We start from the raw sequence: 26415 nt of genomic DNA, 5'->3' as shown, positions 1-26415 counted from the left end.
TTTATCATATTGTTGCCTATTCACAGATTTTGGATGGGTTTCCCTAAGGGAAGTTAATTTGTGCCAAATTTCCTTCCCATGATGCAACATGCATATTGTAATAACAAAGAAGATGGATTAACACATAAGCTGTATCTATTGTTATGCAGTATGTCTTGTCGTAAGGAATTTTGGTACAAATTGACTTCCGGTAGAGAAACACAAAATGCATGTATTGGGCAATAACATTAAATGAATAAGCATTGATTCTGGATCCTTATAACACGAGGAATAATTTGGTGACATTTTCAACAATACCTGAGCAGATTTGAATTTTGACCTCTGTGTGAACTTTGCCACTCTGTATCTCAAAATACCCAATGCTGACAGGGTGCCAGTAAAATTATCTTTCAAATATGGCTTTGAGAAGCATTATTCATCAAGAACACAACTTAAGATGTCAAAACAAAGTACATTATGTCTGACAGCCGGACTATTAAATGTTCTTCTATACAAAACTAGCAAACATATTGACAAATAAAGCTAAAAATAACAATAGTGTTACCAGACAAAGTGTGAAGCATCTTTACTGGATGCCAGCCTTTCCCAATTATTTTGAAAACATGTTGACAAGTAAAGCTAAAAATAACACTGGTTACACAAGACAAGTGTGTTGCATCTTTCTTGGATGCTAATTCTCCCACAATGTTAATCGATTATGATGCAAGTGTGGGGGAAGAAATGAGGACTATTTTTAGTCATCCGTCTTGTACTAGAGAGGAATATGTTATGAGTGTACCAAATATTAGAACGCCTACATTATCTTTTATTTACAGCATGGTAGCTTTACCTGTCAAGTCTATTTTGGATTTTCAGTTGTAGTTTTTTTTTAATGGGAGCTGATTATGAGAATATCAAAATCAACTCCAGGGAGGTGGGAGGATAGATAGTTGAATGAAATTAGATTAATGCTCTGCCTGCAGGCCATAGGCTTCAACATAAAAAGTCCTACGTTTTGAGATGGTTTTTCAAAAGATCACAAGCTATCTAAGAACCACTGACCCAACACTAGGCTTGTTTGTACTCATTTTAATGGATTTTTCATGCTGATTTCAATTATGGTCATGCAAATTTCCAATTCTGAAATTTTGAATTAAAAAATAATTTTGTCTTTTGCAATCGACAACGCTTGGAGAGAGTTAATTAACCTGCTTCAGAAACTAATTTCTAAAGTAGCTGACACTTTATGTATGCAACACAAATGTTGTGACATATATTTATAGGTTGCAGTACATTTCCTGACACTGGATAATTTAATTGTGGGGGGGGGGGAGGATCATGGAAACAAGTTGTGGTCCCCATATCGGGACACTGTCAGTTGTGGAGAAGGCACAAACAAATTGCCTGTTGAGGTTAAAATGGACCTGAATTGAAAATGTTTACTCATTTACAGTGCTCCATGCATGCAATTTAGGTTACACTATGCAGCAACAACAAAACACAATTTAGGGGACAAATTACGGATGGAGGGACATATTTTGTGAGTCACAAAACTGTCACATATTCTGAGAGTTAAATCAATAATAAATGTGTACATCCATATCAAAATGATGCACTTGTCGGCTGCTACATGTGTCTCTTTTTACATAATAGCTAAGAATAAATACCTGACTCATCTCAAGTGTAGGTCACTCCAAGTCATTTCAAGTCACATGGTTTAGGAATGTTAAAAGAGACACATGTAGCAGTTGACAAGTGCATCATTTTGATATGGATGTACATCAATGGGATGTCAAGAGTTAGTGGTAAGATCAAAATAGTCGGTCAAATCCACTATCAGTAGCATGTTGTAATGGGTTATTGCATTTGATATCTATACACCCCATATCGTCAGCCTGCTACGCTAAATGCCTAAGTCATTCTTACATGTTTCTCATTTGGAATTTGGATTTTCTGAGTAATAATTTTCATTAACTTGTGGAATACATCTCTTTTGATGTATTCCACAAGTTAATGAAGAATGCAGCTGGAAATTTGATGAATTACGGGTTTATTACTCAGAAAATCAAAATTCCAAATGAGAAACATGTAAAAATGACTTAGGCATTTAGCGTAGCAGGCTGACGATATGGAAGATGTAACCTTAATCTTCCACACAGGGAGTGTAGACTCCAAATGGTATCACCCATTCAGGTAATTCAATTTGAAATACATCTCCATGTGTGACAGATTAAGGTCAAGTCTTCCATAGGTGTATGGATTTCAATTGCCCAATGACATGCCTTATTATAATAATATATGCTGAAACTGTTTTATCAAGTTTGCCATAGATTCTAGCTTCTCATCATTAGCCAGTGATCATTTATTTTGTGTCAACATCTCTAACTTTAATACGCTGATGTGCTTAAATTGTATGCCTGGCAGAAATAACCTTCATTACTGTGACATTTCCAAGTATCATTATTTCAAGCCTGCTGCCCTGGCTTGTCTGCATACAGGTGTTGTTCTGATCGTTTATTTTCTTGTAGTTACGAAACGGCCATGGTTTATGATAAGCTAAAAAAAACATGACCATAAAATTAGTGGCTGCATAGGCAGCAAAAAGCTTTGAGCAATTACCGATATTCACAGCGACATAAATTCTGCTTTATGTTAGCAGCATTTATGGTACCCAGAAAAGGTGTTGATGAATATGGATGATGATACATTCAAAAATGGACAGCTTTTCAATTATTTACCGTCTTGACAAAGCCGATGTTAAAGTGAAGTTCTTGCATATGAAGAATTTTTGGTCATCATAGTCAGTGTTCGAAATAAGCACTTATCCTCTTGTCCTCTTGTCCAAAAATCACTGGGGACAACCAAATTGAGCTATGTACTTATCCCCTGGACAATCACTATATTTTACCTCCAAAAATATGACACATTTTGGGGACAACCAAAATGCTTTGAGGACAAGCAGAATTTATGCTTTAGTTGTCCTCAGGACAACCTCCATATTTTCCTTATTTCGGACACTGATCATAGTCAACTTGATGCATCTGATAGAAAATGCAGTTGCTATGAAGAGTAAAATGTGTCTATAATTCCTATGGCAACGGTTCTATATAATTAAGGCTGAAAGTGACCAAATTAATATGTATTCATCAGTTGGATTAGAAGAAAATGTCAATGAAATATAATGTGCATCTTAAAAGCCTCCCATAAAATTATTAATACCATTGAACCTCTTTCAGGCTGCGGGAAGCCTCAATATTTTCAAGTAAAATAAGGAATCAACATGATCAAATTATGCATTATTCATATGTGCTAATTGATCAGTAACATGCAGGAAAACTGTAGCGCAGCTGTAACATTATACAAGTAACGGAACAATGCAAAGCTAATAATGCATAAAGGATATCATGCAAAGTTGCTATATTATGTTGCCAATGACACACGTGATAGGCACAGGAAAAGCCAATTTCTTCTGAGTTTGACAATTTACATCTTAGGGGCTGTCCTTGTGTGGAGGGATAAAATTCCATAAATTGCTTGCCGTACCTAAATGCTTGCTCTACCTAAATGCTTGCCCTCTCTCATAATCCAGGAATTTTAGATTTAGAGGGAAAATTGCATTATGTTACTTCCCTGTGTAAGAAATTATGGGAAATGTTGCTATTTTGGAGTGAAATTAGACTTATCTTCCTTGGAAACAAACTTTTTTCCAGCCCTGCCTATGCATACAAGTCCACAACCAGGGGTTACTTTATGAAATACAGTCACCCAAACCCAATTTAGACTAAAGTTAGGAATGTCAGGCTGAGGTGTGTAAATTTAGGTAGTTTCCAGTAAGTTTTGTGCACTTTGTGTAACCCTTCAAATCCAAAGTCTAAAGTCCAATGCATACAAAATCTTGAAAACGTACACATTTAAATATAGCATGATATTTATAGAAATTAAGACATACATTGTTAATAAATCCTTCCAAAATACAAATACCCCTTGGGCAATGTTTGTTATCCCTTCAGAGGAAAAATTCACAATTAAAAGGGTACAAAAAATTGAATATACCCCTTCAAGAGAACCCTGAAGAGGCTTGCAAGAAAAGTTAAAATCATGGCTATGCATGTCTATGTAGCTGATGCTGGATATCTTTCCAAGTATCAAAGGATCACTTGAAGTCTTTCTTCTTCGTGTGTGTGTAGTAAACCAACAATTCTCATTTTCAGTTTCATGTACACTTGAAAAAAAACCCCAAAACTACAATATACATAGTATTTTAAAATGGTTTTCCCATTGGTTCATGTTGTAAACACAAGTTTGCAGCAATTTGATGTACCCAAGGTACCATATGGTACAGTTTCTACCCAATATGAAACTATCTTGCATTATTTCCTCCCACATGCATACAAAACAGAAATAAGTAGTCAAACATATTTCTATCGTCATCTTACAAAATATAAACAGAAATTGAAACGTTTTAGTTGCAATTCATACAAAACCATTGGATATTCCCTTATATGAAACAAGTAAATATTGTATACAGAAGATATGTTGTTAAGTAATGAATGTGAAGAAGTAGTGATTGAGTAACTTCCGTTATTTGAGAGAAGTAAAGCCATATTTATCCCTGCCTAGTGTATTTATAGATGGTGATCCATTCTAACCTGAAATCACCTCTTCTACTAGCTCATTTTTGAATTGTCACAAATTGACACTTGAATCAAACGTAAATATCTCATTTTCTCCTACATTTCTGTCTCTGTCTTGAGAGATGTGACTTTTACGGGAACTCTGGAATTGACAGATATAAATGATTTGCTACATTTTGCTTTCAATATAATTTGGAAATGTCAAGTTGCCAAAACATAAATAATGATACTAATTTATAGAAATAATTAATAAGAAAGTAGAATAGTGAGAATAATTAATAATTACTGTATAAAGATAATAAGCTCAATGTGGGAAACTTGTCGATATTATTTCTCAGGAATTCTTTCTTAAGAATCAATGTTTATTTTAAAAACCCTCTGTACTTTTGCAATATCGTGCATATTTTATAAAAGCTTGAAACCAGTCGTCCTTTACACATCAAAATGGCTATAAATAGATTAAAATTCCAAACATTATGTAAGTACTCATTATTATTCACAATATATTTCCTATTTGAGTTGCCTGATGAAGACATAGTCGAAAGCTAGCAATTATCAATATCAATAAAGTTACTGCTATGTCCGTCATATCACATTTCTCCCGTGCATTTATTATTTCCGGTATGACAACCTCAGCATGTATACACATCATCAATTTTCTCACAATACACAATATTTTTGTAAAATTTAAAACTAATATATGCCCTAATCATAATGCCAGTGTAACAAAATGGCAGCTAATTTGTTGTAATACTATATTGTTGTATCAGCAATGATGATCTATTTTGATAAACTGTCATTTCCCTGTAAACAGGTGCACCATTCCAAAGTTGACACCTAATGACAAGTGTGTCCCTTCTGTTATTGACAATAAAGAGGCACTGGATTGGGGGACTATTGGTAATACAGGGTATTTAGTAAGGGACACTGTAGTATAAACTCTTGGGAAAGAAGTATCATAGGGATTAGAATTTGACTTGAGGATGATATGTTAAATTAATGAATGGTAATAAGTTTTGATCTAATGTGATTGAGTCATTATTACAATCATGATTGATGGGGTTGATGACAGTCGCATCGTGATCAAATTCTGTGGCCAAATAATAATTTTTTTTACGTAATCTCTTCCTTTCTGATTATTTAGTTCACATTCTTTATGCATGCAACTTAAATATCGTTTACATCTTTACAATTAATAGCTTGCAATTTTCCCTGAGAACTGATTGTTCTATTTGTTAGAGTTACGGTGTGACTTGTTGAAATTGGGGTGTGAAGCAATTATAGAGAGCATGTCAAGGGATGCTCTTTGGATCAGTGTAATGAATCTTGTTGACCACAGGTAGTGACAACGCTATAGATAAGAGATATTCCCTCTGTGTTGTTTCATGTAAATAATTGATCATATTCGCTGTTATCTTTTGTCATCCCTGCAGGATATAATGTCCGACGGCAGCCCAGGAGTCCTACGTAATGCCTTGAATCATATTAAGAACATTATAATAACTCCCATTAAACCATATGGGTCAACCGGGATTCCAGACAGCTCTTCAATGGCGACAGCAGGGTTTGGACAAGGATTACCTCCAGAGTCCACAACAGAATCTGATCAGGGTAGTGGAGCTATCCAGGAGGGGGATCTGCCTGCACAGATTACAAGATTTATGGGAAAGAGTAAGTATAGTGACAGGTTAGAAGCTAATATTTGATGTTGTATGGCTTGAGCTATTTTCAGGTAATATCAGGAACCACCTAGTAAATAATACAAAGTTAAAAAATCAGAAATGAAATAACATGACTTACTTTATTTATTTATTTATTTATTTATTTATTTATTTATTTATTTATTTATTTATTTATTTATTTATTTATTTATTTATTTATTTATTTATTTATTTATTTATTTATTTATTTATTTATTTATTTAATATGGCTAAATGAAGTTTTAATTAGTTTGAAATAAATTCAAAACTTATTTATATTTTTTTTTTCACATTGAACTTGAAAAACACAAAATACTCACTTAAAAGGTTCACATTTTCTGATTCAACAAATTCCTAACGATTGTGATGAATCTTTTCAACCACAAAAGAGAAAATTTTGTAATTCTGGCACTAACACAGACAATTGTACAACCTTTTATATTTGTCCTGTGTTTTTCAGTGTGTACACAATTGTTGGTTTCAAGACGACCAGATGAGGACAACATTAGTCTGTATCTCCAACTCCTAGACAAGAGTCTCAATCATGAGTCTTTCACCGCTACTCAAAAGAAAAGATTGTATTCGTGGCGGCAGAGTTGTCAAAAGTTTAGTCGAAATCCGTTCCCGAGAAAGTTATCATTGCAGGAGACCAAGCAAACTAGACCGTAAGTACATGGATGATAACAAAGATTGAAATTGTGTCAAGCTGTTGGAACAAAAATTACAATGCCTGTTTTGGGATGCAAATTTAAATTTTTGTGTGACGTTTTTTAACAGAAATGATCAAATTTATACATAAACCACTTCTGGAGTTGCATGACATTTGAAATTGACTTTCAGCAAGAGTACGATAAAAGTATCAATGAAGGCTCGCTTGCTGAATAATATGTTTGGTATTCTCCTAAATTATGTTGCTATAAATGGTGCTCAGGAAGAAAAATCAAGACATGATTTTGCTCTTTAAAATTGAGATTTGTCCCAGTTTAAATGGTAAGGCTTACTTTGTGACTAAAGCTTTTGATCATAGGAGAAGTTTTATGAGCAAAATTAGCTATTGAAAAAAACTTGTTCACAAGAAAGCCTGCTCATAAACCATTGGCCTATACTGCTTATTCACAACAAAAGCCTACAAGTTTGAAGAAGGTATTTGAGCTTTTGATCCAGTAGATTGACAACTCAGACTACTAATCAAACTGCTATTTTCTGATAAGACAGGCTAGTCTACCTGTCTGATGGAAAAATGTTTTATGCAAACTATTTAATGTAGACTTAGCCAGGCTCAGTGGTCTTTCAAGTGCTTGACACGTGTGAAACCAAACCAAACAAAGATTTATGTTGATTAGAAATGGGAAAATAGTCACAATAAATGTGAAACGTCTATTGCTTTTCCTGTGCATGCAGACTTGAAATTTATTCATGTGATACTATCTCTTTTGTCCTTCAACTTCCACTTTTATTTTAGAATAGGGATATCTTTATTACCTCTGGTATGTGGATTCAGATTTGGGGTATTGCAGTGAGTAACTCATAAAGAAGGACTATAGATGATGGAAGCGATTTGTTTGTAGTTCATGCTACCCGATCATGCCTCATTTCTGAATCTCCATAATTGTCATTATCTGTAATTTTGCCAATTAATCAAGACATTTTGAAGGAGTTCAAAAATGTTCAAGATGTATAAATGACTAAGTGATATTGCCACCCTATAAAGCAAAGTATAGCAGGATTCTTGAGGCAATTGTGTAATCTTGTTCAATTTCATGGGAAGACTTGATTGGAGTTAATTATTTCATTGCACAAACCCAAGTATACATTCTTACTACTTGTTATTCTGTAGATGGGGTCATTATGGCACCAACTTTCCACCAGAGTATGCTATGTTTCCTGCCAGTAGTGTAGCAGCAGTAGCAGCAGCAGGTGGAGCCAGAAGGCTAGCCAGACCAAGCTTTAGCACATTAACTCAATCACGTATTAATCCATTGCTTGTCGGGGCAACTACCAACCAACCAGGTGTATTCAGACCCACACAATCCAGCAGCATGTATGTCAAACCAAGACCGGTACGTTCATTTTCCTTTGGAATTGTTTGTGTGTCAATGTTTGTGTCATTTTGTTATTTTTGGTGTTTTTTTTTTCAATCAGCTATTATGAGCTGTTGAAGCCTTTCCAAAGTTATTACAAATTGCTTGCATTTTTGCACCAGGCTTATAAAAACTTTCACAAACAAAAGACTTTAATAAAACAAAAATATATATTTGAAGTTGATCAAATAATATTTTGATCATATGGCAAGTACTAATCAAAACATTTCAAACCCTGAAAGGTAGAAAGCTGGATTGGATACAATCCTAGGCGATGTCTCCCAAAAAAAATTCTAAGAAGAAAAAAATAAAGCAATAATTGACCTCTCCATCTTCCTTTTTAGCCGGAAAAATACAGCTGTTTGGGCCAAAATAGTTCAAAATTGCAAACTTTTGCGTGCTTCGAAAAAAAATCCAAGAAGAAAAAAACAAAGCAATAGCTGACCTCTACATTTTCCTTTTTAGCCGGAAAACAAAGTGTTTTGGATCAAAATAGGAAAATATTGCGAACTTTTGCGTGCTTCGAACAAAATTCTAAGAAGAATCCAATGGATCCAATACCGAGAGAAAAGATGGCAACGCTCGCCTAGCATACTGGAGAGGGATTCGACCACTCACGTAGCATCATGCCAGCGAGTGATTAACCACTTGCCCTTAAAATCTAGACGGGTGATGGGCCTCCATGTAAGCTCAAAAGTGTTGTGTGAGAAAATCAAACGACTCACTCTTCAATACAAATTGTTATGTTTGAAATGATGTTGTTATTTGACTTTCTTTGTATGTTATTTTTTCCACAGCTTCAAGGCAATGCTCACGCGACAGTGACTCGGACCAAGTCTGCCCCTATTCGGAGGACCAGTCATCCAGCTGGCAATCCTTCACCATTTGGTGTACAGCCGCCTAGCCAATTGGATTCACAGTTTGTAGGAGAGCCAGAGATCATGAACAGAACAGAATCACTCTGTCTCAGTGTCACAGAACTTGCACTTGGAGGTAGGTTGTCAGAATGAGCTGTTTCATTTGACCCACCCCCACCCCACGCCTGGAAGATTTTGGAATTCCAACCAAATTTCATCTTCATCAGTTTTGGACATTAGAAATCAAACAGTTGCCATCCATAAAAATTATAATAGATGCAGAAGATTTTGGATGACTAAACAAAATTTTCTCATTGGAAGTCAAATTGTAACTGGATTTGATAAATTTCAATCATTTTAAAACTGGAATTTAACATAAGTATCATACTTTGGTACCATGCAATAAAATATTATTATGAAGGTCATTGATGAATACCAATAAACTTACCTTGCCATAAAATAATCAAAGAAGCCACCTGATTGGCTTATGTAACACAGGATAAAAATATTATTATTAATAATTAAGGTTCAGAATAAGTGTAAATATACCATATTTAAATTATCATCTGATAGGCAAAATTGATGTTTTCCTACACAAAAGAAGGCTGTACAGTAGAAATAGGAACTGTAACTGACTAAATGTGAACAACATTGCCACTCAATGCCCAGATGGTTTTCCTATGGGTGCTGAAAGGTGCTAATATGGCACTGTAATTGGGTCACATAAGGCCGACTCTAGATACTGCTGATACTAATACACTTGCTTACTGAGACATACAACACTTGCTTGCCTTTGTAGCACATACCCAGCGTAAATACACAAGTGGGTTACAAATTGGCTGTTGTAATCACCCCACAATCATGGCAGACCAGTAATCTGATTGGCTGATTATATATTGAAGCAGATCAAAGCTTTTCACAAATGGAACACAGACTATGTCGCTCGTCAGGGTGCATGACTGACACTGTCGATCAGAGCATGCGAGGGCTGTTCTTCTCTGGAAGCAACTGTAATACTAAATCTTTGTTTTCTTACCACTTACAGATATGGATCAGATGACTGAAACACAGAGACACTGATGATAAATGAGCCATGACCAATGGTTGGTTCAATTGAAATTATTGGTCAGCAACACATCTTGGTAGCATTTACACTACAATTTGTTTCACTTCAAGTTTGGTAGTGATGTTGGAGCTTTCACATGGTTGCACTGCATGTATGCCGACAAACCGCCCTTGTATGCATGTGAATATGCTTTGCGGGAGTAGGTTTAGCATGCATGATTTGATACTTTGACCAGCGAAATATGTTCCTACTTCACTACCAAACTTGAGGTGAAAGTATATTAGCATTATGATATTTAACTTATGGTAGCACAAAGCTTACTTGAGTACAAATCAACATTGTGCAGTAGTATAGCAGTTACCACTTGGTGATCAGCTCGGGTCTGAAAACCTGAAGATCATCGGTGCAAGAGCAGTGGATTAAAGAAACCACAAAGATGTATGTCACCAGGAAATGGAACTAAATTTGACCAGATCATCAATTAGGAATGGAGAGGATCATGTGGGCAAGTAGGCTGGTGCCCTGCAGACAATGGATAATCATCTGGTGCTGTCAAACAACATGGACAAGTGTGCAAGTAATAACAGAACATGAAAGCAATGCATTGTGGGTATACTCATCAGTTCTTACAGACACAGTAATGCCTGCATTGTCGATACAGCTTAGTTTGCATTGGTTTCCCATAGTTCATTGGGGTGTAGTTAATTCTTGCCATGTAATCAGGTGCTGGTGTTTTTTTGCATTCACCCACATGTCCCTAATTCAGGGGTGTTCTGTGGTTTGCTGTCGAAAATGATATTTATACAATTCAAAAATTTAAAATTGACATGTAGATTATTAACCAAAAGATTGCACTTGCCGTTGTACAAATCACTTCTTTGTGAAATTCTATTGAAATGTTGTCAAATCCAGTATCATTGTAGTCAAATGCTGATAGGGGTTATTTCATGTGGATAACACACAATATGGCTGCATACAATACAAGTTGGCTGCTAGTCGGCCAATTTAAACATTATGCCTAAATCATCCTGAATTGTTTCTATTTCGCATCTTTCGAATGCTTTCACCATTACAAATGAACACCTTTAGTCTTCAGTTTATAGTTTTTGATGAGCTTATTATACTACATGTAAATCAGTATATTGCTGTAGTCAGAGTATTTGTTGTACATCCAATTGTATTTGCAATATATTGCTATGGTCTTACATGCACCCTAAAGCAAAGCTTGACTTATGTAACATACTTTATATACTTCTTCTTTGTGTGTGTCATTTGTGATACCCAGCAGGTCAAGGGTCACTACACATGATTACACTTCTACAAAGGAAAGAGAACTTCCTCATTAGAGATGAGGCTGTAGCAAATGATTTGAATCAAACTCGTTATTTTCTTATTTAGTGACAAATTTTGTGTCGGAGAAGAAAGATAGTATAAGAATTACCACTGGCGTGTAAATTGATAGAAAATCACCGGTCTCAGGAAAATAACCTTATTACAGTAATACGAAGTAGAATAAGCTTAACTACGACACATATCCCTGGGTTAAGTGAGTATATATATAATGCATGATCCTTACAATTGTATTATAAACACTGTCCTTCCTATCCAATCAAGTGCCATTGCAATTAGATGTTAAAAACTAATCAATTGAGAAACGAATCAAAGACAGAAAATTATCAGCAGGTCCTGAAGTTGTCGTAAGAGATTTTTTCTCTCTGCATTTTGACGTTCTCGTCGCTCAACTATTTTTTATGAATTGCATATGAAATGGTTTCCTTGATGTCAGGGCACACGGGATGTGATCCTGCAGGAATTTTTTTACACAAGGATATTAAGAGTCAAACAAATTCTTCCGCGTAAAATGTTTTGAAAAAGAAAACTTGAAATTTGAACATTTTGTTACTGATTTTGACACAAAGATTATATGTGTTGTAACTTCTTGTGTGCGGACAAGTAAATATGGAGTTAAGTGTATGTAATTATTAAACATCTTAATGAAGTGAATGAACAAAACAAGTGTTGGATATATTGTATAGTATGTCAATATGTCGTGTAATTATTACTCTGTAACAGGTGTACCCAATTTAGGGCATATCTTATTCACACCTACAACATTTTTGATAACATTTTATGTTCATCTTGTTCATCATTATATTATATTCTTGTAAAAGTAGAAAGCGTGCTATACAGTCGGTTACAAAACTGGAAGCAAACATAAGACAACTTTGAAATTCGTTTTAGAAATTGCGGAAACTGTAATGAAATGCTGTATCATGGGATTGCTTATTGCTTATGTGAGTGACAGAGTTGGTAATTCTCCCTTTTTAGACTTGGCAATAAATTATTTGAACAATTATGGAAAATGTTCTGAAGTCTGTGACTTGATCTCACAAACAGTTTAATTAAATGATTTAATTGATAGTTTATTTTTTAGAAAAAGAAATTACATGGTATTTTGTGATTTACTGACTGAACATCAGCAAGAGATACAATGCCTCCAACTGATGCATTGTAATTGAGTGATTTTAGTTATTTTATCAACAAAATGTTATTATTAATCTATAAATCATTTGTAACATGTCTGAAATTGGCCAAAGTTGATTGAAGCTATCATTATGTTTATGAGTACATAAGAGGACTGTATTTGCTTTATTTCATTTCAAAAGTAATGTTAACAAACCGTAAATATAAATTTACAAGTATACTATTATAAGAAAAATCAAAGGAATCATTATTTTCATTAATTTATTTGGGTGTCTAATAAAATTTCTTTAAGATTTGAGTTACCAATATAAATTCCAAAAAGCTCTGTTGAAGCATGTAAGCGATAACACTCAAATATGGCATTTTTACCATAAGTAGTATATAGTGTAAGTGATAGATTTTGTTTTCAAAAAGAGTTGGTCTTAAACCTTGACAAATGTCTCTGTTTTTTGTGTTGGTATAGTTGGTTATGGATGCTAAGTTAATCTCTTCTCTGACAAAAAAAAGACATGTATATGAAGTCAACAAATTTGTATGCAAGTTTGAATATTCTGACTTCGGTCTTTAGAAGTTTATTGGCTGTCGTAGTGCGGCACGTTAGTAACCATTGGTTGCTGCTCCAAGCCTGGGCTCATACACCTGTTCCAAATTTTGATATGCCTTAGGCTTTGTTTTGTGATCATTTCGATCAGTGGTTCGTAACAAAGAAAGCGTGATCCAGTTGACCTAGCAACGGCCATATTCTAACGTGGACTATGACAGCGAATACCCCACATGAAACATTGTACTGAACAATATACCTAGCTTTGAATGCAAGCATGGTGATGTTTAAGTAAACTCCCATATGTATCCAAAGAGGTACAGGTACATGTCCTGACAAATTTTTGTTTGTATCCTATTTGAACAGGAAAGACTAGAGGCTGCTGGATTTGTATCATCATTAATTAGTTGGCATGGCAATTAGTTTCTATGCCTACGGTAGACCCATGTCTAGTTAGGTTTACTACCAGCAATGTTGATTGATGACACAGTATATCAGTTGTCAGATAAAAATTTGTTGGTTACATAACAGAGTTGATGTTGTAGTATGGTGTGGTGCAGTGAGGGGCACAAGTCTTCCATTATAACATGTAGAGGAAATCAATGGATTTTATCTTGAGATACAGACAGTCTAGTATTATATAGATCCGTGCACAGGTGGCTATTTGATGGCAAAAGGTTACATGCAATGTTGTATCAACTACAATTATACTCTCTCTTACTAAGATTACTTTCATTGGATGTAGTTCAATTGGTCTGAGTTTCTGTAATTCATGAATTGATATATGAGGGTGGGTTTAGGATGCCAAACTATAAGTAATGTTGCTATCGGTTTGTGCACTCTATCAATCATATATAGTATGGTAAGAGAGAGTATTTTGAAAGGGATATAGGACTTGTAAACATTATCCATTCAACTTCTGTGAAGAGATATTTTAACATAGGCAGATGTGGCAGGGACCACAATGAAAGAAAGTATAATGTTTGGATTCTACATATGACATGCATCCTTTTGACATAAAATGGTCATATTTTACATAAACCACCTTCAGCACAAGTTGTGCTCTTATGTTTGTATAAAATGTGATCAACCATGAGAAAGTCCAGTGAAATTGAAATATTATATTTTGCAGATGTAGCTACCAGTGAGGGATTGGCCAATGAGAATAGTAAAGTAAACCCTCAAATATGTATATGCTTAGATAGCAGGACCACAGGAGCAGGACTTCCTATGGTCAAATGCATTTATGTAAAATATAAACTATATATATATATTCTTTCCTTATGTATTGTATTATTGTTGATACACAGCGCTAGTGATGCTATTCAAATTTGAAGGAATTTTGTTGTTTTGATACGTTCTGAGTTGTACCATATTGCAACACCTGAATTCTAAGATATATGCAGGGCATAATAAATGGTGGTATACTTCTATTATTATATAGAAATCATATGTTAATGTTTTAGTAGCAGTAACACACAATTAGAGTTATTATGACTTCAATGCTGCATTGATAGGTGGTATACATTGTTGTTGACAAATTTATGTTAGGATTAGCTTTTTGTTTTTTTTGTTAAAATAGTTGTACATGTATATTTTGAGGTAATATCTTCAAATAGATCAGTGAGCAAAATTACAATGGTGTATTGTTTGCCTACAGGTGATTACTGTGTAGATGGTTGTGACGGCTCAATGGTTTTATCTCCTGATCACAAGAGGTGGTGGGCTTGAACCTATGGGGTACCATCTTGTTGTACACTTCAGCAAGACTGCATCTTTTTGCCTCGGGGTACTGGCTTATGCAGGGAAGGTAACCAGACACCCTCTGCAGAAGGTGTAGTGACCTCACAATGAGAAGGAGTCTGATCCGAGTATTTCAAAATAGAAATGGGCGCTCTAATTTCAATTTTTCCATTTTCATGAGACATCTGCTTGGAAATTTTGTTCTTGGTCTTCATGATAAAAAGAGCAAACATTTTTTGTGTAATTTGAATCTCCTTTTGGCAGTATTTAGTGGGTGAGAAGTAATCTGTTTTGACTGACCAATTTGAGGATCTTCCTGTTTGTTATGTTGCTTTATCTTGCCACCTATACCATAAAGAGGAGAATGGATCCATGAGACTTCTCAGGCTTGAGTTTTGTGCTTATGTCCTCATGCTGACCTGTTCTCTTTGTACATGTATGTATACAGAACTACATTAATAGTTTGGTGTACAGTTGAGTACTGCAATAATTTACACATCTATAATAAGTTAACAGTATTTCAATGAGTATGCCGTCGGTTATCACACTACTGGGGCAGCCGGTCCCTGTGTGAGTGGTCGTGCTTACATCAGATGTGTCTTTGACTTCATCAGGACAGCCTGATGAAGTCAAAGACACATCTGACAAATGAAGTTGAAGACACATTTCATGAAAGTACTACTACTCAGTACTCACCCAGACTGGCTTCACTGACTGTGATAATCGACAGGACAGTCATAGAAATGGTACAACTTATTATGATCTCCCATCGAGAAAGCCTATCTACTTGAACAGCTATACTTTGATCGGCTTATAATTGGCAAAAAAAACAATGTGCAACTAGTGTTGGTGCTGTGCGTAACTGCTTGCATGCCATTCCAATAATTCTATATCAGTCTACAGTGGTATGAGTCTTGGCCAATTATAAGCCAAACAAAGTTTTATAATGTGTCCCAGATTAATGTTACCAATGCATTTTGTTTCTGACCAGTGGTCATGACTTTGACAAGAATATTTCATTTGTATTTACTTCTGTAATATCTCCTCTATTTTGCAAGAGCTATAGATACATGTAAGTCTTTATGCAGTTGATGATATGACTGTATTGTATCCAGTGTCTGTAATATATTGCATCCAACTAGCTTTTATCCTCGGCTGACTCACTGTATTGTACATATGGTTAGTCTTATCCTAGCAGATAATCTACTGATTTATTTGATATATAATAATAAGAGTTTGTGTATTACTAAGAGGGTGCTGTTATCTGTGTTATGAAGTGGAGCCATGTTTAAGTAATGAGGTTGAGGGCGAGTATGTCTAGAGTTACTCCTAGAATTCATAACAAGTCTCTTCATTTATTGACACATTGGTAATAAGACCCCTTGATAGCAGACGTTAATGCACATCTTTGATTGTAACTTTTGTAATTGTTGACAAAATGTCCAATAATTTTACTGCTTACGTATTGATGCACCCCTGGTGGGTCCAGGCCTAGAAATTCCATCCATGATTAGAATGTTTACATCCATGCCAGACAGTTGTTTAATACCAAAAAATGAATTGATTCTACATGTATTGCTCATAATTCATGCATTATATGTATAATACTTTGTACACAACTTATCATTCAGCTGGTCTTGAAATCCTACCTGTACAGTTGCTGGCAGCACAGTTAGTATGTACACCTTGTATATGTTTGTAATGTGCTGTGCACTTACATCAACTAATACCATGTTGCTGGTGTACATTTATACATTGTTAACTTCTGTATAATGCACAATTGTATACTCACTAGGTTTGTTAGGTGCAAGTAGTGATCACTATGTTTTGTTTCACAAAGGTCATTATCATGTGCTGTGCACAATATCAAAACAATGCACTTCTGCCCCAAATACAAATTAGGCCAATCAATGTAATTGTATAGACATTTTTGTTAGAGCTATAAGGCAAGTAGGATGTTAATCAGTAGTATTATAACGAAAGCATACAATGTAACAGTATAAGCATGTAAGTGACTAATGCTCCGCTCTTTTGATATGTTTAAGTTCACTGGCAAAATCATAAAACAATACATGCACATATGTGTTGGGCAGTTGTTTTATTGCAATTCATACCGGCAACAAAAAAGAATTTGTCCTCATCTTTACAATATTCAAATACATATTAATGCTCTATAGGTGACAATTGGATTGCCCAATTTTGAGAGCAGCATTATAACTTCCTGAGGTTTAGCATGCTATTGCTATGTCAAAGAAGCTAAATTATGTGATAAGGCATTTGTGTCAATGTGGTCAACAGCTAAAAATATAACTGTTTTGAGCTCTAAAACAGTTCCAACTTGTGATGTATTAGTGTATTTTTAGTTTACAAACATATTATTACAATGAAATAATATTGGTGTTAGATACCGTTTGTGGATGTATATAAACACACCAGTGCTTCTCTTATTTTTTGTTTTCAAGCTAGGGGTAGGGAGGGGCATAGCTTATAAGCTGTGATTCCTGTGTATTTTTTGCAAATCGTAAGAGCACTTTGTGACTGATCATCTTGTAACTTTTACGACACCCTTGATAGGCATTGGTCAAGTATGGCAAACATTACCTGTATATGTGCATGCCTGCTGGTTTTAGGGCAGTTCACTCAATTTTGCTGGCTTGACTTAAACAAAAAAAACAAGTGATACATTTTTATAATCCTCTGAGAGGAGCTAGTTAATTCATGGCATTAAAAAAAAGAACACCCTGGAGGTTATCTGAGTTATCTTTTACTGTTTGAATTATATTTTGATGACATCATATTGTAGTATTGTAAAACATGTTTTTTGATTAAGTCAAATATGTGTATATCAATGGTATTACAACAAAATTTTTACCCATATTTGACATTTTTCTTTGTGTCGCAGTCAAGAGTAACCTGACAATACATAATATATCCAAGTAGGGCATGTATTATGTAAAGCTTTACATAGCTACTGCCATTGGAAATGATACTTTATTTTGATCCTGACATGGGTTGCCAGTTAGTATACTTGTAGCGTTTGTGATTTTTTTTTCTCCTTCAAATTGAACACTTTCATTGATTGAAAGTTATTTCTGACATTTTCATTGTTATTTTATTTTAAAATGAACAGTGCAACCATGTTTAGGACAAATTTGAGTAAAGGCATGCATTCTTGTGCTTATGTTTGATGCAGTTTTGTACCAAACTATATGTATTGGCAAGAAAAAAAAAGAAGAAAAAGATATATGTTTAGATTTTATTCCTCACTGTTTTAAATTGCTGCCTGTATTATTTTTTCATCAGTGTTGAATTAGGATAGTTATTTTTGGAAAGAGCCATAATTGGCTAATCTGGTTTTAAAAGTAATTTATGTTGCATCATTGAAGGAGAAAATGCTGTGCATATTTTCTGCAGTGATCATCATTTCCTTTTGGTTTTTGTGTGTTTTTATGACAATTATATTTTGATTTTTGCTAGCAGTAGCAATACTTGTCAAATAATTTGTTTTAATCAACACAAGTAGTTGTTAGAGAATAAAAAGTCGTTTAAATTACAAAAATAAGATAAAGCACAAATAAGGTGCTGTGAATTACTTAGTGGCATCACAGGAATGCTGATGAGCCAGAGCAGACTTTTACAGAACATTTGTTATTTTAAGGGGTACCATATTCAACCTAATTAGCGCCCAGATGGACATTTTACTCATTTCAGAGGGAAACCTTATTTTGTTCTTCAGTATTTAAAGGAGTATTTTGTGATCCTTATATCCTCTTCTTATGACATTTTTTAGTAGCTATCCAAAAATAAGCTTATTCCTAAAATTTCAATTGATTTTGATTTTATGAGTTATGCATGATTATGGGTATTACACTGCTCCATAGGCCACTGTTGTAATATCGTTCAAATTTGATGATAATGTCAAATGAATTAATCTGCAAGTAATTTTTTGTTCATAAACATCATGTAACCAGAGGTTTCCAGCGGTATAAAAATTTAACTTTTTCTGAAAAAAGTGGGGGATGAGGCTGTGGATCACGAAACGCCCTTTTAAGTTGAAGGTAGTTGAGTTTAAGCTAAAAGTTTAGTTTAGAAGTTGAAAGTAGGAACTACAGAACAAATATATTACATCCAGTGCAACTCAATGCCAGATTTTTATTTGTCTGTGATTGAACTATTTATCTGTTAAAAGTGCATTTTAAGGGCCACTTAAGCAGGTGCACTGAAAGGGGCACTTGATCAAGTTGCATAATCCATAGACACTAATAGGAAAGGGGCATTAATTAGGTTGAATATGTGATTTTATCTTACAAACATTGAGATATATTCTTAAGGCGATGAAAAAAAATCTGTATTACGGGCAGACAGACTTTTCAAGTAGGGTCGGTCAGACTGGATTTTTTTTCATTCTTTTATAAGATTCTTTTCTGGGGGCTAAAATAGCACCGAAAGCTTGAAAACTATGACAAATATTGAATAATTTTTTGCAAACCTATTTGATTTTAGCAAAATTAAACAAAATAATAAATTCTCCCCAAATGCAGAATATGGGACGGGCAGGCCTGTAAAAGTGTTCATTTTTTCCTTCACCTAATCTGATAGTTTTACTAAAAGACATAAAACATTGGCTGATCATAAGACAAGTAGACTGTGTCTTGCAAAATAGATATTCATTCATAGCCGACCCCATAATAACAAGTGTAAGGCAGAAGAACTGTCTTTTTGAATCTCATTTTTGGTTTGCATATATCTGTGACTGCTGTAATATGAAAAAAGCTGGGATCATGATCACTATATTAAATGTTCATTGATGCATGGTCATCAAAGTTTTAAGATTTTTAGTTTACTAGAGACCATACATGTGTAACAAAGTCTATAAATTATTAAGTGCCCAGCAGGTACTGGTGTTTCGTTATATTTTAGTTAAATCCATAATATAAAGGCAAGTTCTGTTGTTAAGATTTAGGCCAGTTCAATTAAGTAAGATTTAATTAATTGACACAAGTTGGCATGTTTTTGTTTTCTAGAATCTTAAAAAAGAATAATTTCATAATTTTATGACTGGTGCCATTGTGGTTTGTGGAAATTATGATCATTTTTCTTGTTTTTATATTGAGTTATTGACAAATGCAAGAATTCATGTATCAAAGATGGGGTGATGTATTTTGTCTTCACCCAGTCCTTGGTAAGAAAAATCAGCAAAACCATTTTAAAACTACAATCCAGAGGGGAAAATGTTGGCACACTTTTGATTGTTTTGAATCATTTCTGATGACAGAGCCTTTTCATCACTTGGAAACCTGGTTCATGTTAACTTCATCTGGGAACAACAATCAAAATGATCACAACACACATGTAATGGCCTGCACACTGGTGTGCAGGTCCATGCATGAACCAGTAACTAAATCATTGCATAATCATGACGACATCAAATTCGATGTTGGACAATATTATATTATCAGCAGGTTTGTGATTCCTTCAACATTGAAAGATGGGGACAGGGAAGAGTTGTGTATAGGACAAAATCTGTACTTTAAATACATGGCAGGCTTCACTTGCCACCATACTTCTGATACAGCACATCATATTGTTTAATTGTTTTGAGCAAGTGTGCAAACTATATTTTTTTCCTGGATTGAAGAAATACAAGGTAACACTTATTTGATGAAAGTGTTTTGTATTAGTTACTGAGTGTACACCCAGATCATGGTCATACCTGCATTTGCCCTGTTTGGCTTGTATCCAGGACTCCTAAAAACACAGCACTATTTGTTTCTATAATTGGCATAAATTTTGGTATAGACGAATCCAAGTAGCCAAGTCATGGTCAGGATTTGGTCGGACATCTTTGGGTAGCCGCTAGCACCAACCTGGTGCTTTGAGCGTCAATTGTGCAAATAAAAGCCGCCTAACACCTAGAGAAGATGCAAGGACGAGGAGGGTTAATAGAATAATAGCTAATAATATATATAATGGAGATAATTCCGCAGGTAATCCCGTCGCATCTATTCATGCATATAGTCCTTTTGTTCGCAAGTACATCAATGCATAGATACCGCGTGTAGTTAATCCGATTATTATGTCACTTCAACAGCGAATAGACCATGCTGTGTGTTTGTTATTCTTTTGTCTGCCTGTGTTTTCATGGAAGGTGTAAAGCGGGTGATGGAATGCAGTTTAAAATTTCCGCCAAGGCGAATCATTTCACATTTTGAGTGCATTGTAGCCGACGGCTACCCAACTAAAGGCTGCTAGTCAGGTGTAGGAATGCGTGTATTTGGATTCGTCTATAGTCCAAGCAATGAAGTTTTATTTTGCAATATGGGCAAAAGTTTGCAATATTGGTTGTTTTGACATGGTGACATGGATGGTTACAAACTGTAGGAGTGTCATAATTCAATTGTTGAATCCAATCCAAAAGTGTTTCCATATCGTACTACAAAACTATTCTTTTACACAGACTGATTGCCTTTGTGGGGAAAATACACATGAAAACAAGATTTTGGTTATTTTTTAATATTTTTTACAGGCTTTAATTTCAGGGGGGTGGGCACTCAAATATGAAAGTGACATATATGTACAACTGGGGACTTTTTTGTGGGGGATGCCAAAAAAAGTTGACAATTGGCTAATTACAAGATTTCTTTGGCAAAATCCACAGTATAATCTTATAGTAACAAGAATATTGAACAGGGCAGTCTTTCAGCAAAGACTTTGCACAAAAAGGATCTTGGGGCAAACAAGGAAAAATGGGGTCTTTGGAACTGTACATAATGCACATTATAATATTGAGTGAAGCTCTGGGCTTAAAATCAGAAGTTGACTTCAAGGATGTTGATATGAAACCATTTCCAATACATATCGATTATATTTGCTTTAAAGAAAAGAATATTGCTGTTTGAAATGAGGAGTAACCATGATAACTTGTGGGAATGCAGGTCATGTAGGCTACAGGATAAAATACTCAAATACATTGCATTGTATCATCTTATCGTATCATAATCAAGACTTATCTTTTGTTATGCTTGTTGTATATTTTAATTCTCTCATCTTTGCAACTTTAAAGATACTTCTGTGAAGATTAAGTTGCAAACATGTATTTTGTGTATTATGAAGAGATGTCAGTTACCATGTATAGACAATATGGTAACAATTTTCTATGCGTATTTTGAACAATGTTCATTTTCCTTTTCAGCCATGGTGCTGGTTATTCATAAGAAATGGGCTATTCCAGTTGAAATCCATCCACTCCATATGGAAGACATAACCTTAATCTTCCACTCAGTGAGTGTGAATTTCAAATGGGGTTATCTGAATGGGTGACTCCATTTGATACACCCTTTTTTAAGGTCATGTCTTCCATTGGGGGTGTAAGGGTTTCAACTTGAACAGCCAGTGTATATAAATGTTTTGTCAAGGATCTCATTGAATCATCAGTAGGATTTCAGTTCCTATATTGATAGAGAATTCAAATTTCCTACTTGCATTCTTTAACTTGCCCCTCCAATCCTGGGAATGATGGTTTTGTTGTAGTGGTTTCAAATGTACCGGTACAACAAGATGTTCATTTGTGATGAACATCTCATGTACATTACCACTCCTTAGCCACTGCCCTATTAGCAGTTACCAAACACACTTGTAAAGAAAACTATATGCAGGGGCATAGCAAGCGGGTGGACAAAGTCCATGGCCCGAGCAAAAGCGAAAAGGAAGTGGTTAGGCATAGGGCTGATAAACCAGATATTAGAAGGGCCCCACACTGCTCTTGCTACGCCACTGACCATATGGCAGGGTTCTCAACCTTGTATGTGAATGACTCCATTTTAAGTCAGACTCCTTGCATTGCAATCCCGTATCAAAATTGTTTCACATGTCCCACCTATTCCTAGGTTGTCTAACGACTTGTGCTCATAACCCAAAATGAGGTCAATGTCCATCAGTTGTGAACTTGTTGCATGGTGAAGGAATGCAAGTAGATAAATGGAATTTATTGTGAAATTTCAATTCTCCAATCAATATTGATAATATGTTTTACTACTTGAGGCATGAAGCAAAATATCATTGCTTTGGAATTTTTGTAAAAACTTCCATGTCATTTTGTTTGAATGTAAAACTGCATTTTGACTTGAACTTGAGTTTTATGTTTATAGTTTGAATAATGCATGGGTAAAATGAAAATGGGTCAAGTGATTCCTTTGGTGATGAAAAGAGTGGATGCTAGTATGATTTCAAACATTTTGTTAAAATGAATATTGTATTTTGTGATGTACAGGAGTATTACAGCTTCAAAGTTGGTTTTAATTTGTATGTTGTATTCTCCTGACATGAAAATTATAGTCATGGTGCCCTCTTCAAAACTGTCAATTTCAAAGCATTGTTCTGTGGCACTTGTTGTAATCTTTTGTTGTAAACCTTTGATGAGTGCGTACTACCATGATGTTGCAAAGTCGGAGTTAACAATGTGTATGAAGTTCATTTATAAATTTCCACTCGGCAACAGCAGATCGGAGGCAAGTGTGTTTTAACGCAATGAATACCTGATGTACGCTTTAAATATGCTCTCGTCAAAAGTTTTACAGGGAAAGATTATAGCCTTGGTGTTCTGTTGTTGAATGAAATGTTTTGCCCAATGGCCTTAAGAAGTTCCCCTAAAAATTATGTATTATACTTGTATGGATGGGCCAATGTCATAAGACTTCCAGACATAGGCTACAGGAATATAGATCTACCCTGATACAGGCTTCAAATTGTTGTTTTTTTCCTGCAAATAGCTGAACTTACAAAAACAAAATCATACATGTTCATATTGGGCTAGTTTCCAACATGAATATCCTGGATGAAAATTAACCTGGGCTAGTTCCCAATATGAAAATTACAACTTGTATAGAAGAAAAGTCTAGAAGGCAGTGCATTTGCAGAGTGGTGTGTTGTAAAGGCTCACTGCTATCAACCTCACTTGGAATTGTTTATTTCATCAGCCGTGTGGCTGTGTAATGTAGAAGGCATGGCAATTGTTGTTGTACAACAATTGCATGACCTTAAAGTTTTAAGATGTAGATGAGATATTTATGGATATAGTGGAGGTTTATCTGTTGGAGAATAATGCATAAGGGTTGCCCTTTGGGTAGGATCAAATTCAAAGTCCTTTACATCATATAATACAAATGTACACAAAAGAAACTTACAAACATATTGTGGTTTTCTGTTCATTTATATAATCAGGGTTTTCCCAACAGTTTGATAAATAACCAGTCATTTTGGTTTCATTAATGTTCATCCCATTTCTGTTATTATTAGCATTGGACATTTACTATGATTACGATGATTATGTTTCTCACAAAACATGGTGTATACATTGTATTATTATTATGTACATGTATAGCAATTTAAAATCCAATCAACTGTGTTGAGTTCAGTGTTGCTATTAAAACACAAATATTGCACAAGATTACTATGTGTGTCTGTTTCCGTTATTCTTAAGTGTGAATTACAGAAGATATCGCCACAATAAGTTTTATTTTCGTAAAAAAAATATATTCCCATATTGGAAAAGTTTTGTTATAAATGTGATAAAAACTTCATCATAGATGTAGCCGCAAATGAAAACTAAAGCTTATCATAGATGTAGTCGCAAATGAAAGTTAAAGATTAGAGGTTTATGTACCACACTCTTACTTTTAAGGGGGTACCACACCCTTGCCCAATTTTGTGCCTATTTTTGCATTTTTCTCCAAAATTGAAGCGCATTGGGGACAAGTAAGATATGTATATTATAGGGGCAAGGACTACAACTACTGCACTGGACATTTTATTTCAGCACAGACAAAAGTTGTGGAGTTACAGTCAAAAATGAGGGAAAACCAATATCAATAAATCAATAACTACTTGCTTTGAGTTGCTGAATTTTCAGTACAGTAGTTGTAGTCCTTGCCCTGTAATATACATATCTTACTTGTCACCAATGTGCTATATTTTTGAGAAAAATGCAAAAATAGGCAAAAAATTGGCCAGGGGTGTAGTACCCCCTTAAAGTAACAAGTTTCTTCGAAAGAGTGAAAATTCATGATTACATTGTTTCATCATGCTGAAGTGGTCTGATCAGGTGATCTGAAATGGTTCGCTCTTTTTTAATTTGATGATTTACCTGTCAAGACCAGAGACGAAAATACTTACAGGGATTGGCAGCGCCGCCCGAATTATGCGTTGGCAATGTGCCAGGTCTGTTACAGCTTAATGCGCACACTCGGATTAACCAATTTGTTTAATTTCTAGTAGAATTTAAGCCAACAAAATTAGACCAGTTCTATTTTTGGGAAAAGTCGTGTTCCAACCGGTAAGTTTGCTGAACTTGAATTTGTTGTCTGCTAAGAAATATTTTGAGGCTGTGACCCTCAAAGAGACGTCCAAATGAACCCATAGGATCGTATAGAGGTTAAAAATGTATTTGTTTCCAATAACACTTTCAAACATCAAATTATTTGTCTGGCCCCCTCGGATCCCAGAAAATTTGTGCGCATATGACCTATAGTTAAGACGTTATGGGGTGCAAAAGGTCCAAGGTCGATAAGCTTGTTGTGCATTGATCAAAAGTCAGTTGCTCCAATTTTTGTAAAAATTGAGGCAAATTTTTAGCCTAACTTAGAGGTTTCAGATAAAGAATAGTTTGCACTATCTGCAGTGTCTAGTTAGTATGTTACACAGCAAAGATATATAGGATTCAATGGTATTTGTATTTCTTTATCACCTACCTTCTCAACTTCACATCACAGATAGTAAAAACCATTCTTTTCCTGAATCCCTTGTTAGGAACAGTTTGACTCCATTTTTACTTAAAATTGGAGCAACTTTAATTTTCAACCCCTGTACAACATGCAAATTGACCTTGTAGCTGTTGAGCCTCATAACTTGGGCACTATTATGTCCTATGCGCATTATATGTTACATTTTTGTGATCATTAGTCCCAGACAAATAATTTGATGTTTTTAGTGAATTTGGAGCATGTTTAATTTTTGCCCCTTTATGATCCTGTATGGGGGTTTGGGTGTCTTTTTTTAAAGTTATAGGATTCAAATACAGCTTGGCAGACAGATTATTTGAATTCAGCATACACAGATTAACAAAAATAATTTGGTTTTCAGCTTTTACACTAACTTGCTGCTTGATAGATAGATTTGTTATTATCTTTTCACTCATTACATGATACAAGAATAATACATAAGAATAATACATAATAAAGATATAAAGAATAATACATATATAATAAACTATGAAAATGCATAATACAATGATGAGTGAAGGCCTGAGCTCTGTAACCCCTTGATACAGGTATAGA

The 26415-nt window shown here is 34.8% G+C and overlaps 1 protein-coding gene across 4 annotated transcripts in view; it reads left to right on the top strand.

Annotated features, from left to right (window-relative positions):
- The window catches only part of LOC140152765 (protein Smaug homolog 1-like), a 69817-nt gene extending 45287 nt beyond the window's left edge, over positions 1-24530 (top strand). For all 4 annotated transcript variants that reach the window (XM_072175257.1, XM_072175254.1, XM_072175255.1 and 1 more), the window contains exons 7-11: positions 6047-6284; positions 6774-6978; positions 8151-8373; positions 9192-9387; positions 10297-24530. In XM_072175257.1, coding sequence (XP_072031358.1) covers positions 6047-6284; positions 6774-6978; positions 8151-8373; positions 9192-9387; positions 10297-10331 — 897 coding nt within the window. In that variant the 3' untranslated portion in view covers positions 10332-24530. The remainder of the gene's footprint in view (positions 1-6046; positions 6285-6773; positions 6979-8150; positions 8374-9191; positions 9388-10296) is intronic.
- The last annotated feature ends 1885 nt before the right edge of the window (positions 24531-26415 follow it).

This window comes from Amphiura filiformis, chromosome 5 (assembly GCF_039555335.1).
Source record: "Amphiura filiformis chromosome 5, Afil_fr2py, whole genome shotgun sequence".
NCBI lineage: Eukaryota > Metazoa > Echinodermata > Ophiuroidea > Amphilepidida > Amphiuridae > Amphiura > Amphiura filiformis.
Note: the sequence above shows the minus strand (reverse complement) of the source record. Positions and strands in the feature narration are given on the sequence as shown.